The sequence below is a fragment of the Seriola dumerili genome, unplaced genomic scaffold (assembly GCF_002260705.1).
Source record: "Seriola dumerili isolate Sdu_G_001 unplaced genomic scaffold, Sdu_1.0 BDQW01000550.1, whole genome shotgun sequence".
Classification (NCBI taxonomy): domain Eukaryota; kingdom Metazoa; phylum Chordata; class Actinopteri; order Carangiformes; family Carangidae; genus Seriola; species Seriola dumerili.
The window spans coordinates 2,132,624-2,149,882 of record NW_019174805.1 but is presented as its reverse complement, the minus strand read 5'-3'; the positions used below and the strand labels follow the sequence as shown (position 1 = coordinate 2,149,882).

Below are 17,259 nucleotides of genomic sequence, written 5' to 3'. Positions count from 1 at the left end.
ATCTCAGTGTAGTTTTACATCTCCTCTCTCAGGCTTCTCTCTGGAGCTCTAGTAACAACAGGTCGGTGAGCCAATCAGAAGAGAGGAGGCTCTGAGCCTCTCTTCTGATTGGCTGACTGTTTTCTGAGTGATCCAATAAAAATAAAGCAGATTTCAGGTAAAAACACTCAGAGAAACCAAATCCTGTAAAGGTTTGGATGGTGGGTCCAGGTGGGCGGGGCTTGGTGACTGCTTTGTTGTGACATCACAAAGTTCCAGAAGTCCTGACGGCTGGTTTTAAGGCTCAGTTTCTGAATACAGGCTGTGTGCATTTCTCTGTGGACTGAGGCTTTGATACTTTCACAGTATTAATATAGAAGCTAGAGCTGATCTATAATCACACTACACATGGACACAGACCTTTACACTGGAGGAGCTTTAATGATGAGGTGGTGAAAAAAAAAAAAAGGAATATTGGTTTTGAACAGCTTCAATGTAAAAATGCTTGTTATCAGTGATGAGCTTAAAAACCTAAAAACATCCAATAAATCATCAAGTAAGCCATCCACCTTTTAGAGCAGGTCTCTCTCTCTCTCTCTCTCTCTCTCTCTCCTCTACACACACACACACAGAATCTTCTTCTCTGGATGTTTTTGGGGGGAGGAGCATTCTCTTCTCCCCCTCTCCCCCTCCATTCATCCTCCCCTCTCTCTCTCTCTCTCTCTCTCTCTCTCTGGTGTTTTCCGCTGCTTCAGGAGGAACTCCAGTCGGTCTCTCTCCTCTGTGACTCGCGGCTGCTGAGGATGGACGCTCGGATCTTCACCCTGCACGTCCTGACGCTCTGCTGCCTCATCCACGGTAGGCTCAACACACACACACACACACACACACACACACACACACACACACACACTTCACCTGAATGAATCAGTCCAGTGGTTTAGTTCTGGTTCTGTCTTTAACTCACTGAGCAGCAGATTGAACGGATGAAAACAACTGAAATATTCAATAATAATAATAATGATAATAATTATTTATAGAGAATTAAAATTTTTTTAAAAAACAGCATCTTAGTGATTGATGACAAATTATTTCTAAAACAAAAAGACACAAGATGCAAATGTCAACTCCATATTTTCATGTTACCAACTCGTGAAGAAGATTATTAGAATATTAAATAAATAAAAATGTGAAATAAAAAACTCAATAGACAGAAACAAAACAAAGTCAAGTTTTACAAGGTGAAAATCATTTAAGAGGAAAAATAAAAGTCTAAAATCACCACGTTGGAAACGTCAGAGCTGTAATTAGTGTGAAGTGATTCTCTGATTGTCTGTTTTTAACACGAACACCTCCGTCGTCTGTCTGCAGCACCTTTAATTAAAAACCTCTTTACTTCAAGTCAAACATTTTAACTGAATGTCCAGAAAATGAGCAAAAACAATGAGTCTGTGAACGCTCGTTTCCCGCCTCCGCTAAGTCTGATGAGTCTGACTCTCCAGCAGCTGCCATTAAAACCACCACAGAAGAAGAAGAAGATGCTCATTAACAGCGCTGGAGAACATGTGACATTTCTGTTTGTGTCATGTCTTGATGTGAGGAAGGTTCCAGCCTCATCATCATCATCATCATCATCATCATCATCATCGCTCCACACAGCTGAGGGTTTCCTCTTTTCACTGGAGGCCTCATGTTCTGAACTTAAAAACTTTCTTTTCTCTTTTCTTTTTGCATAAATTGGAAACTTGCACAAAATACGTTCGGCTGTCAGAACATATTTGAATCAGACGGTTTAAAGTCAGATGTGTTATTATCTCCTCTGGTTCTGCAGCTCTGTTGCTTCAATCCCATTAAACCCGAGTTTTTAACTTTCACTTCCTCGGCTGGAAAAAAGCAAAATGAAAACAGCGTCTTTTATTTCCTGTGCAGCGGTCAGACAGATGTGGACACAGATGCAGATGAAGTCGGAGACACAGGCAGAGGTGGAAGCTAACTTCGCTCAAATGTTAGCTTGTTGTAGCACTAGCTTGCTAGCTTTAATTCTTCGCTAGTGTAGGCTAAGTATCTGCACCGATGGTACAGCGTTTAATTAAATATCAGTGATTATAACGTTGAAATAATATTTTTAAACAAATCTTAAGTTGAGTTAAAGTCAGAGCAACATAAATATCTAGTTTGTACAGATCAAAAGCAAGATGGCGTCCGGGGTGCGTCTTCCTATCGTCCCCATCTTTACGGGTTGATGTGCAGGAAGTCGCTGGTGCGTCTCTCCTGTCCATCCACTGGGAGAAAGGCAAAGACGCAAAAATGGAATTTAAAAAAAGAAGACAGTTGATTCAGTGTTTAAATCTTAAACCAGTTTTTCTGTTAGAAAATCAGCGAAACACTGAAACAGAATGAGTGAAGATGAGCGGAGCGACTCCACTCATGTCACCCCCCCCCCGTCAGTCCAGGTCTCACCCAGCACCCGTCAATCATCCCGACGAGCTTTCACCTCCGTTGAGGTTGATGCGTCCGTGGTGCGTTTGATCAGGAGAGAAACTCACTCAGACCTTTGAACGGTGGATCTCACTGCTCTGAGCCTTAAAGACAGAGGACAGAGGTTCAGGACCTGAAAACACCTTAAGTTCTCCACTTAAGTCTGATGCTTAAGGGTTAATTTCTCCTCAGCTCAGGGAGCTGTACAGAATCTCTTAAAAGGTTTCCTTAGTTAAGGAAGAAACGTTAAGTAATTTACAGCAGAGAAAGAGATTTTACAGCAGTAAAATTCTACTGTTTCCATGGAGACAGGTTGTTTACTGCCATTAGCGCTTGTGACACCTGTTAACACTTTTGGGAAGCGGGTCCCATTAGAGAAGAGCGCTGCTGACTCCTCTTCCTGTTTCTTTGACGGGACCTTCACCAGGTGAACTCTGACCCCTCAAGTCTTTAAGTGATTCCTTAAGATAAGACTAAGATAGGGTGAAAAATTAAATACTTAAGGTGTTTTGTGCAACAATTGAAGCGACTTTAAGGGATCGCTGAAGTTTAAGACTAAAATAAGGAGAAAACCTTAAACACTTAAGGAGAAAACCGGAGGGTGTTTTGTTAAATTAACTCAGATTTTAAGGAAAATCTTAACTTAAGGGCTTTTATGTAACAGTTGAACAAACTTAAAGTGATTGTTGAAGTATAAGAATAAGAAAAGTACAAAACCATAAATACTTTATACTTACTACTCCTCCTGTAATAAACCTCCATACTCACAACATGTTGTCTTCACTCTTCTTCTTCTCGTTCCTGCCTCCCTCGGTTATTGTTTGTCAGAGCAGATCACACACACACACACACACACACACACACACACACACACACACACATACACACACACACACACTCAGGAAACTGCAGGATTTCTATCTGCTGTTTATGAAGACCTTGACTTTATGAGTTGGTGAATGAGCCTTAAAAGTCAGATTTACTCATTTAAATGAACATGTCTCTGTGACCGTACAGAGTCTGTAACTGCAGCCAGAGTGTGTGTGTGTGTGTGTGTGTGTGTGTGTGTGTGTGAGAGAGAGAGAGTAACAGGATTAAAATTTACATTTCATCCAGAGAGAAACATTCAGAGTCCTCAGCTCCTGGATCAGTGATGTAACAACAGAGTCCGCTGCATACCAAGCATCACTTTGGTTATTTGGTGGATTAAAACAACCTGTGTGTGTGTGTGTGTGTGTGTGTGTGTGTGTGTGTGTGTGTGTGTGTGTGTGTGTGTGTGTGTGTGTGTGTGTGTGTGTGTGTAGGCTCTCTGCAGGGGGTGTACCAGCGGCGCCTCTACAAGGAGCTGATGAGGAACTACAACCCGTTAGAGCGGCCGGTCAACAACGACTCCCACAGCCTGACCGTGCACTTCAGCTTCAGCCTGCTGCAGATCATGGACGTGGTGAGAACACACCACACACACACACACACACACACACACACACACACACACTCAAACTACCCATGATGTGATTAGGCTAATGATTAGAAAGTCCCTCCCTGCTGGCGGTCAAGTCATTATGCGTTTTGTAGCAAATGAATCAAAACCTGGTGCCTACATTACCCATAATGCAACCTGACCCCCAACGTTCAAGTGTGATATGCTAGTAGGTGCTAATGTATCCTGCAGTAGGGTTGAAGGTTGCCAGTTTGAGCAGATTTCAGGTAAAAACACTCAGAGAAACCAAATCCTGCAAGGTTTGGATGGTGGGTCCAGGTGGGCGGGGCTTGGTGACTGCTTTGTTGTGACATCACAAAGTTCCAGAAGTCCTGTCCTTTATAGGAGCTATTTAATAATAATAATAATAATAAAAACTTTATTTATACAACATTTTTCAAAAACACAGTTACAAATCACAATCATCAAAACAAAACAAAGCGATAAAAGACACAGAGAAGAGAGACAGTGTCAGTCAGTAGAACAGGGAGATTTACAAATACATGTGTTAAAACAATCAAATCAATAAATCAGAAGGTAGAAACCGAAGATAAAAGCCTTGAAATCAAGAAATAAAAGCTTCTTTATACGAGTATGTTTTAAACTGGATCAATGATTCAACACGCCTGATCTCCTATTTGTACATTTTGTTAATGCTACATAGCTAACATTAGCATTAGCATCTGTTTACTTACCAGTCTAGAAGAAACGATGCGAGTTCAGCGTCAAACTTCCTGCCTTCACTCACCAGCAGCTGTCTCCAGAGGTGGACACAAACACCAAAGACAACTCTTATATTGAAGTTAGCATGCTAACCAGCTAGCCCCGGCCCGTCTCGTCACTTTCCAAAAGCGGCCTCTGGTCTGGTAAACACAACGATTGGCTGAGGCTGTTGTGAAGTGACGATCGACGCCACCTGCCCCCGGCAGACAAAACTTACAAATAGCCACTTGAAAATTTTCTTTTCACATTTGGATGAAAACTTTATTTTCACCTTCAAACATCCACCCACCTGTTTCCTGTCATCGTGTAAACAAATGATTTTCTCTCTTCATCTCATTTGGCCTCATCTCATCTGACGTCGTCTTCTCTGCCTCTGTTTCATGTTTCCTGTTGTTCTGCGTCTCATGTCTCATCCGACTCCCCTCCAGCCTTCATCTCTCCCACTCTCTGTCTGCCGTCTGACAGCTTCACTGCTGGAGGAGAAGTTCCTGTCATCCACATTTTCCTCCCCGATATCAACCTGTCTGTGCAGCTCAGGGTCGAGTCAAGAGGTTTCCCCCCCTCGAACCGCCCGTTCTCTTTAAATCAAACACCTCCGACAGAAGTTGCTGAGAAGACGAAGAGATGTGAGTCAAACAGCAGAGAGACGGTCAGCTCAGAAACAACACGAGACACAGCATCAGTCTCCATAACAACAAACAACACGCTGATTAGTTGATCGGGTTAATTAATGATCCTCTCACTGCTCCACAGAACAGAATCAACATATTCTGTGGGGGCTTGAGAGACCCTGATCAATACAGTGACTCAGCCTTTCTACAAACTCTGTAGTCTCGGGATTCATGACCTCACTTCATCTTTACTCATTGTTTTGTTCTGTTTCTTCACCCTGATTTAGTTCCACCCTTTTCTACTGTCTTCTTCTAATGAATCTTTAACTTCAATTTTTCTCGTGTTTAATCAAAACTTAAATTTTTAAAGCTCCATATGTTCCATCCATCTATCCAAGCTGAGCCTTAAAACCAGCCGCCAGGACTTCTGGCACTTTGTGATGTCATAACAAAGCATGTTATATTTTCTTCTTTTTCTGTGTTTTATTTGAAGTGTTGATCCATCAGAGGATATAAAAACCATCTCAGTGTAGTTTTACATCTCCTCTCTCAGGCTTCTCTCTGGAGCTCTAGTAACAACAGGTCGGTGAGCCAATCAGAAGAGAGGAGGCTCTGAGCCTCTCTTCTGATTGGCTGACTGTTTTCTGACTGATCCAATAAAAATAAAGCAGATTTCAGGTAAAAACACTCAGAGAAACCAAATCCTGCAAGGTTTGGATGGTGGGTCCAGGTGGGCGGGGCTTGGTGACTGCTTTGTTGTGACATCACAAAGTTCCAGAAGTCTGGAAAAGACCTTTACACTGGAGGAGCTTTAATACATATAATTACATAAGAATTGAATCCCATTGTCGCGTTTCTCCTTTTCTCACCTTGTTATTACTAATCTTTTACTTTAATCGTCCACCAGGATTTTCATTTTTTTACTGTTATCATCCGATGCTTCATTTCATTTCATTGTCTTCTCCAGTCTCATCTCTATTTATCCTCATCGTCACATCATCTTTCCTAACTCATCTTTTCCTTGTGTCATCTGTCATTTTTCCTTCCTGGTGTTTTGATTCATCACATGGTCTTCATCACTTGTCTCATGGTGAAACAGTTTGGATCGGTTTTCTGACACACAGCTTCCTTCACAGCGTTGAATCCTTCTTCATTACTGAGCCTCGTGTTTCATTATTCATTAATAACAGATAATGACACAGATTCAGATTCAGCTGCTGCTCTGTTCCGTCTCTCAGCTCCTGCAGGATTCCTCCATGTTTAACTTCCTGATCTCAGGTGAATCTTCAGACACTTACAGTGCACACTGTCTCCCCCTCCCTCCTGCATCTGACAACCCCCGACAGTGTGTTCACGGGCGGCCCCACTTATGTAAGTCTGCATCAGTCTGGCAGCTGCAGACTCAGTTAAAGGGGCAGAGTCGTTGTGAACGATGTGGGAAAGCCGTCACTCCGGGGAGCTCCCGACAAACTCAGTCTAATGCTCCAGTCTAATTAGTTCCCACACTTTATGAAAGCAGGAGGACGTCGGCAGGGACGTCCCAGCTCAGCAGGTGACGCAGTGAATGATCTCAGGAAACACGGCGAATGTAAAGTCTCACGCTGCAGATTTACACCATTAATGATGATTATTGATTAATGATTATTTCATATGTTCCTCCTTCGTGCGGCGGCTGTGTGACTCATGAGATGTTTGTGTCTTCCTACGTAACGGATCACAGCAGCTTTAGCATGTAGCATGTAGCATTTTGAATTAACAACAGTTACAATAGATTCTGTTATTTATTTATTGACATATTTTATTTCTATTTTGTTATTCATTGTGCTTATTTCTCATTCCAGGTTTTATTTTATTCCTTTATTTTCTGCTCAGCTGCTGCAACAAGAATTCCTACTCACCATCCATCCATTCATCCATTCATCCATCTATACATCCATCCATCCATCCATCTATACATCAATCTATACATCATCTATACATCCATCCATCCATCCATTCATCCATCCATTCATCCATCCATCCATCCATCCATTCATCCATCCATCCATCCATCCATCCATCCATCCATCTATACATCCATCCATTCATCAATCTATACATCCATCTATCATTCATCCATCCATCCATCCATCCATCCATCCATCTATACATCCATCCATTCATCAATCTATACATCCATCTATACATCCATCCATTCATCCATCCATTCATCCATCCATTCATCCATCCATCCATTCATCTATTCATCCATTCATCCATCCATCCATCCATCCATCCATCCATCCATCCATCTATACATCCATCTATACATCCATCCATTCATTCATCCATCCATCCATCATCCATCCATCCATCTTTACATCCATCCATTCATCCATCCATCTATACATCCATCTATACACCATCCATCCATCCATCTATACACCATCCATCCATCCATCCATCCATTCATCCATCATTCATCCATCCATCCATCTATACATCCATCTATATATCCATCTATACATCCATCCATCCATCCATCCATCCATCCATTCATCCATCATTCATCCATCCATCCATCTATACATCCATCTATATATCCATCCATCTATCCATCCATCTTTACATCCATCCATTCATCCATCCATCTATCCATCTATCCATCTATACATCCATTCATCTATTCATCCATTCATCCATCCATCCATCCATCCATCCATCCATCCATCATCCATCCATCCATCATTCATCCATCCATCCATCCATCTATACATCCATCTATATATCCATCTATACATCCATCCATCCATCCATCCATCCATCCATCCATCCATCCATCCATTCATCTATTCATCCATCCATCATCCATCCCAAAGTCACAGTAAATAAAGAAGCTGATAGAAACTTCTTCTGATTGATCGTCAGTATCCAAACTGTTAATTACTAATGAAGATAATGACGATATTTTATCTTAAATATGACGATATCACAGAGCGTCAGTGACTTCAGTGGAAACAGTGCGACACCTCAGACGTCCTGACTCCTCTCTTCAGTTTTAACTTTCAGAGGAGGTCGACCACGGAGAGCGCGGCCCCGCCTCCCTGTAAACACTCAGCACACTGGTGACAACTGAAACTGTGTGTTCGCCAGATTCTGACTTTTCCTCTCTTTCAACTGGGTCACCGCTGGAATCCATTACAGCTGTATTACAGTGAGAGGCGTCTGCAGCTGCTGGGACAGACCTGTCGCAGATACACAGAACACACAGAGGCGGGGTTATTGTCTCAGAATCACTTGGTGTTTTATTGTCTTATAGTTTTCATGCTGGTGGAGCGTGAGGGTTAACGAGACAGTCACATGACAGGAGCTTTATGAACAGGATCTACAGCGTTCACTGTGAAGCGGCGGCTGCACGTCAGGACACGGCACATTAGCTAGTATCTCATAAAAAGAGATTTTTCTTTAAACGCCCAGATCATCCCTCCCCGGGTCTGCTAACAGGAGCCTGTCAGGGGGCTGCGAGCTGTGTGGTGGGAAGGTGGGGAGTGGGGGGGGGCAGTTATCAGCTTGTATCAGCTCAGCTGCTCGGCACACTTTCACAGCTGCTGCCGTTTTGCCTCGTTGCTCCTGAGGTTTATATCCGGACGAGCAGGTTTTGTTTCCGATCTGTGACTCCCAGGTGAGGCCGGGGGGGGGGGTTTGACCCCCAGTTTCCTCCCTCCTCCTGCTGCTGAGGTTTTCCTGCAGCCGCCCCAACATGGAGTTCTGCATCCAGGCTGCTGCCGCCTTTATGACACGATGATGAAACACTCGAGCTCAGGGTCAATACCTCGGCTCAGGAGTAATTTATCGCATCATTTCTGTACTTTAGTCGGGAAAATACTTTGTCACAGTGTGAGAGCGTCGTATATCAGAACAGGTTTCCAACTGCAAACTGATTAACATCAGGGAAAGAAAAATGCTCTGAGAAAAATATAATCAATCCAGAAACACAGTTAGGAGGAGAACTGCAACGACTGAGTCTGTGCACGAGTTCATCTTTTTATCAACTTTAAAGCTGCACTAATCAATAATTTCACATCAATAATGATTGAAATGACAATCTGTAATGTGAAAGGTGTCACATGTGGTGACAAAACCACTGATGATTATAAACTTGGTTTTTACCCACAAACCAACTTTCCTTCCTGAGTCAAGCCTTGAGATATTTCAATTTTTATCAAAGCTCCTCCAGTGTAAAGGTCTGTGTCCATGTGTAGTGTGATTATAGATCAGCTCTAGCTTCTATATTAATACTGTGAAAGTATCAAAGCCTCAGTCCACAGAGAAATGCACACAGCCTGTATTCAGAAACTGAGCCTTAAAACCAGCCGTCAGGACTTCTGGAACTTTGTGATGTCACAACAAAGCAGTCACCAAGCCCCGCCCACCTGGACCCACCATCCAAACCTTGCAGGATTTGGTTTCTCTGAGTGTTTTTACCTGAAATCTGCTATATTTTTATTGGATCAGTCAGAAAACAGTCAGCCAATCAGAAGAGAGGCTCAGAGCCTCCTCTCTTCTGATTGGCTCACAGACCTGTTGTTACTAGAGCTCCAGAGAGAAGCCTGAGAGAGGAGATGTGAAACTACACTGAGATGGTTTTTATATCTTCTTATGGATCAACACTTCAAATAAAACCCAGAAGAAGAAGAAAATATAACATGCTTTGTTGTGACATCACAAAGTTCCAGAAGTCCTGACGGCTGGTTTTAAGGCTCAGTTTCTGAATACAGGCTGTGTGCATTTCTCTGTGGACTGAGGCTTTGATACTTTCACAGTATTAATATAGAAGCTGGACCTGCTTTAGAACCCACAGCTCACTGAAGGTCAGTCGTCCATTAAAACTCTGCATTGTTTATCTCTCTATGTCCTTCTCTCTTACAATCCCGCCTCCTCTAATTCTCTGTGAATATATTAACAGGCCGGACATTCATCAAACTGACATTATTCATATTCATCCTCCGCTGACTCAAGTTCATTTAAAGGGATGAAAGAAGAGAGTGGACAGACTTTTACCAGCGAATCAGAGGAGTCGCCCTCAAACACAACACACACTCACTGGTTTCTTCTTCTTCTGTTCTTTTTAGGACGAGAAGAACCAGGTGCTGACGACCAACATCTGGCTGCAGCTGGTGAGTTTCCATCTGACACACCCTCCCCTCCTCAGAGGAAGTGTTCCTCTGTTCCTTTATCCACATCTCACTCTTATCTGTAGCCAGTAGTCTGAGCTTCTTCGTCCTGAGCTGCTGTTCCGTTATTTCAGCTAAAAAGAAAGTCTTTTATCTGCAAACTGAGTGGAAGGTATTAAAGTATATTCCAGAGTAAAGGTGCAGCACACAGTCAGAGGAAGAACCAGCTTTGATCGTCCTAATAACATCCTTATAACTGTAGTTAAAAAAGGATCAAATTAAGCACAACCATGTGTTTTAAAAAGCTTTATGAACTTTTATACCCTTTGTGATTAAATAGCTCCAGGATATAAATCAGAACAACTACAACATCCATTAGTCGTGTGTCATACATGTTAAAACACCCACACCTCTTATTTTCTGTGGATCACATCACTGTCCTGTTTCCAAACGGCTCTAGAAAAGCAGTGTTTTCTCCACGTCTTCTCCCGACACTATATGTGGTTCATACTGTGTGTGTTTAGTAGTAGTAGTAGTAGTAGTTTCTTTATTCCTGTTTGAGTTCGCACCACAGCTGAAGAACTTTAGAGGTCAGGTAAAGTCGACAGGTACCGGATCAGGAAGTACTGAAAGCTCAGGATCTGCTCCTCCTGGGCCGTCAGGGAGGGCTGCCCCCAGATCAGGGGCTTTTTGAGGCTTGGACTGAATCTCGATCCTGGTTCCTCTGGTGGAAAATGCAGTTAATCCTGATTTATCCTAAAATTGTTCCTGTGGTAGAAAAACAGCCGTTATTATCTCTCTGAGGATTTATGGAAACAGCTTCTAGTGGATGTTAATAGTCTTTGACTTTAATCCGGAGAAACACAGTGTGAAAACAACAGTTTGGTGTTCATGAGCTGGACAAGTGTGAAACATTTTAGTCTCAGAAAGAACGAAAATAATTGCATCAAACTGCTTCTTTAAACAAAAAAAATATAAAGTGTTGATCAGGGATCTTTAGAGGAGCTGGGAGGTGGATATTGTTACCTCTGCACAGAGCCAGGTTAGCTGTTTCCCCCTGTCTCCAGGTTTTATGCTAAGCTACACTAACCAGCTGCTGCAAAATATTCCTTTAAATGTCCCATATTTTCTTCTTCTTCTGTGTTTTATTTGAAGTGTTGATCCATCAGAAGATATAAAAACCATCTCAGTGTAGTTTTACATCTCCTCTCTCAGGCTTCTCTCTGGAGCTCTAGTAACAACAGGTCGGTGAGCCAATCAGAAGAGAGGAGGCTCTGAGCCTCTCTTCTGATTGGCTGACTGTTTTCTGACTGATCCAATAAAAATAAAGCAGATTTCAGGTAAAAACACTCAGAGAAACCAAATCCTGCAAGGTTTGGATGGTGGGTCCAGGTGGGCAGGGCTTGGTGACTGCTTTGTTGTGACATCACAAAGTTCCAGAAGTCCTGACGGCTGGTTTTAAGGCTCAGTTTCTGAATACAGGCTGTGTGCATTTCTCTGTGGACTGAGGCTTTGATACTTTCACAGTATTAATATAGAAGCTAGAGCTGATCTATAATCACACTACACATGGACACAGACCTTTACACTGGAGGAGCTTTAATTACCAGGCCGTAGTCGGTTGGGAGTTGGTGTATTGATTCATGATTTAGTGTTAGATGGATGATGTTCCAGATGTTTCTGAGTCTGGTTGGAAGTAACCAGGTAAACATTGGTACTCTACTCCATTGTCCTAGCCCCCACCCCCCCACAAGCCCGGCTCCCAGGGAGACTCTGGAGGACTACAGCTGTGGAGTTTGACCCAGATAGGCTTTTCTGTGACGGGGGAGAAACTGGATCGAACACAGAGCACAACGTCTCTGTGTTTCCACAAATACTCTCTCTCTGCTCCTCCGTCAGACTCCTCCGGCGCTTTGAAGCCTCACCTCTCTGATATCGGCTCCCGCTGCTTCTCACCTCGTCTCACTCGGAGAAAAAGCTGCTTCCCGTCGCCTTTTGTCGGCCGGGTGCCGACTCTGGTGTGAATGTCAGAGCTAATGGAGAGCGCGGGAATTCATTAAGAGAGCCTCCTAAACCCATTTCATGCAGCTGTCCAAATTTAATTAGGTTTGGTATCGGCTCCTGTGGAATGTGTGTTTGTAAAGTGGTGATGCACTAATCCGGCCTAATCTGCTCCTCTCGCATGGAAAGGTTGCTTCCCCCCCGGAGGCTCAGCATTTCCCCTCTGCAGCTCCCTCCCCGGACCAGCTAGTCTTTTAGCTTAATTTAATTTGGCGGCCGCCTCTCCTCTTCTTCTTCTTCTTCTTCCTCCTCCTCCTCCTCCTCCTCTGCTGCTGCTGGAGTCATTGTATTTATTTATTTTTTGTGAATGTCTTGAAGCGAGAGGAAACATTTCAGCACCAGGTTGTGTGTGTGGGTTTCTTAATGTCAGAGTTTTTTTCTGGAGCTTCTGGAAGTTTTTCCTCCCGGCGCACGACTAAACTTCAGCTCAGAACAAAAAACAGCCTCGATATCGACATTTCAGAGCAGATTGCTGCCTTCAGGGCCTCGTGAAAGAGCTCGGATTTTTATAGCTCGTCAGTAATTTTGTTTGAGTTTTTCTTTTTATTTTCAGGCTGTTGGTTCTCAGACACACATCACTGCAAACAAAACACATTCATAAAGACTTAAAATGCACAAATCTCAATGACAGTGACATGCTAACGCGTTGAGACAATGTGTCCACCATCTTAGATTAGCATGTTAGCATGTTCACATTTGCTAATTAGCGCTTGGTATTTGATCTATAGCTGCAACTAATGATTCATTTTATTATCATTTAATTTGCCAGTTATTTTTTTGATTGTCTTTACAACATCCAGACCAGTTCTAAAGCCCCATCGTAACTTACCAACCCCGTGTCGAGGAGAACGAGCTGATCCCACCTTTCGTTCCTCAGCAGGTTCGACCTCTCCGCTTTGACTGACACTTTGGTTTATAAAAAGATTTCAAAAACAAAACTCCAGAAAATTTTAAAAGAAATTCATAAAAACAAACAAAGTGTTTGTTCTGCAGCAGGATTGATTTTAATGATCATGTGACGTTTCCAACACCTCCTCCAAAACGAACAACCATCTCTCCTGTAATGGCGCCCCTATGGCGGCAGGTGTACCGGACCTTGGTTGTCATGGTTACAATAATAAACAGCGAATGGTCACATTGGTCACCACCTCCTCCTCCTGACGTGGACTCCCCCATCTTTATTCTATGTCACCGACACTTTTCCCTTCGCTCCTGTCATCATCACTATGGCCACAAGATGTTGCCTAGCAACAAAACCTGACTATGACGTCATAACAACCTGCTGCACAGACGACCTGTGGTTTTTTTACAGGACAGTCTCGACCTTTCGCCTGTAGCGCCAGCCTCAAATAAACGTTGCATTATGATGTTTTTCAATGTCAACCTTCAGATTTCTTCTTCATGTGTTTTTTTTTAGTAACAGTCACGATTCTTCAGTGTTGCTGGTTTTCAGTTTCAACTTTCTGTCACCGTTTTGGTGTCGAGAGGGGCGGGGCTTGATGGGAAGAGCAAAGAAGCGCTTGATTTATTTACATTCAGAAGCCTGACAGGACAATTTTATTTTCAATGTCAAAATTAAACGTCACTGTTGGAGCCCCAAACACTGGAGGCTGCAGCTTCAGGACCACAATCCTAAGACTGCATCTCTAGGGCCATAATCTTGTGCTGCAGCGCCACCTAGCAAACTGTCCAGGGTTAGTGTTGTACACATGTTTAGAACGATCTGTTTGCGGTACAGAAGCAATGTCATGAAAGACTAGGATCCTAGAAATGTGGTCCTGAAACTGCTTCTTCATTGTGCTGGTGTTTCTTCCTCTGTGTCTCTCGGGGCGACAGTGGGTCTGTTCATGTTTAATCTTGTTGAAAAGGAAGAATTAAAGAAGCGGCACAGATCCAAATATAAACCAAAACTCTGACGGGGCGGATAATCCGATTAAAACTAAATCTGTCACCGGACGAGCACGAGTTTTATCTGAACACATCTGTGTAACAGCCGTGTGGAGACCGGAGCCGCTTGTGAAGCTCTGGGACACCTCGACTTTCTTTGTGTACTTTTCATCCTCATTAAATCCTCTTGAACTTTATGGCGTTGCATCAGTCAGACTCTTCTGCTTTATAGTGCTCAGGTCTCTTTTGGTCTCGTCCTGCTGCGACTCTTTGAGCCTTTGAACCTTTTCAGACACGAGGAGACTGAGCGCAGACGTCCTCACCTGCTCATTAAAAATACATGTTCACACAAAACACTTTCTCATCTCACCTCTGATACCTCCACCTTTTTTTCCTCTCCTTTTCTGTCTCGCTGATTTCATGATGTTGCTCTTTTGACTGGAAAGCAGAGTGATGTAATTTAATGAGTAAAGTTTCTATTATAATTTTTTACCTACAGGACACAAGGTCAAATAGTTTTAATGTAAATTTATCGTTTAAATTATTGATAATTACTAAGTAATAACCAGTAATTACAGCATATGTGACCTAATTACCTGCTTAGCTGATGTATTTGTTATTTTGAGTGTTTAATTAACGGTTGCAGTGATTTAACCTTTAAAGCTCCTCCAGTGTAAAGGTCTGTGTCCATGTGTAGTGTGATTATAGATCAGCTCTAGCTTCTATATTAATACTGTGAAAGTATCAAAGCCTCAGTCCACAGAGAAATGCACACAGCCTGTATTCAGAAACTGAGCCTTAAAACCAGCCGTCAGGACTTCTGGAACTTTGTGATGTCACAACAAAGCAGTCACCAAGCCCCGCCCACCTGGACCCACCATCCAAACCTTGCAGGATTTGGTTTCTCTGAGTGTTTTTACCTGAAATCTGCTATATTTTTATTGGATCACTCAGAAAACAGTCAGCCAATCAGAAGAGAGGCTCAGAGCCTCCTCTCTTCTGATTGGCTCACAGACCTGTTGTTACTAGAGCTCCAGAGAGAAGCCTGAGAGAGGAGATGTGAAACTACACTGAGATGGTTTTTATATCTTCTGATGGATCAACACTTCAAATAAAATTCATTCCTGGGTAACTTTCAGTATGTAATTAAAGAAAAAAATCAAACATATTGGGAAAGACATTTGCTTTTTTTTTTTTTTTTTAACCGAGCTTAGCATAAAGACTGGAAGCAGGGGGAAAGCATCTCAGACTGTAGTGGAAGATGCTGAGGACGGATACTAAACCTGCACCTGTCTGGTGTTCAGTCAGAAACAGTTACACTGACTAACTCCTGCTGAAAGATCAGTGAAACTAAACTAAAGAGAAAACAAACATGATACGACATGATACGACAACAACATGATACGACATGATACGACATGATACGACATGATACGACATGATACGACAACATGATACGACATGATACGACATGATACGACAACATGATACAACATGATACTACAACATGATACGACATGATACGACAACATGATACGACATGATACGACATGATACGACAACATGATACAACATGATACTACAACATGATACTACAACATGATACGACAACATGATACAACATGATACAACATGATACGACAACATGATACAACATGATACAACATGATACGACAACATGATACGACAACATGATACGACAACATGATACGACAACATGGCCTTTAGTTTATTTCCCAAAATGTTGCACTATTCATTTCACAGACTCTGAGGCGACTCAGTTAAAAGCAGCTGGACTCAGTTAATCCAGTTTTACACCAACTGCAGTCTGACTTCAACGTGTCCTTGAAGTCCACAAAAGTATAAACTGCTGAAAATCACTATTGTTGCTATAGTAACTAAATCAGTGAATATTTTTCATGCACACAAAAACTCGTCATCAACACGACAAGACGTTTCAAATCAGTTTCACGCGGAGTCGCTTCAGAATCATCTGCTGAGCGTTCAAACATCCAGGTCATCGCCGTCTGATGAAGATGTTTCCATGTCTGCACACACACACACACACACACACACACACACACACACACACACACACACACACTGTTGAGCTGGTGACAGAGATGAAAGTGACACAGCTGAATTTAGCATGACGCTAATTAAAAAGTCATTTTATGCTTCTTTATAAATTTAAACGTATTCATCACGTTTTTGAACATGGTGATGAACCAGAAACATCAAATACGATGTTGAAAACATTTGTTAGAAGTTTGTCTGAAATTTCATCGGGGGGGGGGGCACTTCAGCTTTCAACAGATTCCTCTGGGAGAAACATCTCAGCCCAGTGACAGGAAGTAAACAAGGCTGTGAGACCTCAAGCCATCGCAGCCTCAGATCGTCCACACACACGCGCACACATGCACACACACACACATGCACGCACACACACACATACGCACACACACGCGCACACATGCACACATGCACACACACATGCACGCACACACACATGCACACACACACACACATGCACGCACACACACACATACGCACGCACACACACATGCACACACACACGTACGCACGCACACACACATGCACACGCACACACACACACACACACACACACACACACACACACACACACACCAGAGAGCTCAGGGAGGATCTGAAGTGTAATGAGGGCCGGCAGAGCTGTGTATGCAAATCAGACATCAACACAGTCCTGATGTTTCTTGGCAGCACACACACTCCTCTCTCTCTCTGTCTCTCTCTCTGTCTCTCTCTCTCTCTCTCTGTCTCTCTCTCTCTGTCTCTCTGTCTCTCTCTCTCTCTCTCTCTCTCTCTCTCTCTCTCTCTCTCTCTCTCTGTCTCTCTCTCTCTCTCT

At 42.9% G+C, this 17,259-nt stretch overlaps 1 protein-coding gene across 1 annotated transcript in view; it reads left to right on the top strand.

The window, feature by feature from the left end:
* The first annotated feature begins 768 nt into the window (after window positions 1-768).
* LOC111236019 (neuronal acetylcholine receptor subunit alpha-7-like) overlaps window positions 769-17,259 on the top strand; it is a 42,411-nt gene continuing 25,920 nt past the window's right edge. The window contains exons 1-3 of the mRNA XM_022764604.1: window positions 769-837; window positions 3,762-3,901; window positions 10,383-10,427. Coding sequence (XP_022620325.1) covers window positions 783-837; window positions 3,762-3,901; window positions 10,383-10,427 — 240 coding nt within the window. The 5' untranslated portion in view covers window positions 769-782. The remainder of the gene's footprint in view (window positions 838-3,761; window positions 3,902-10,382; window positions 10,428-17,259) is intronic.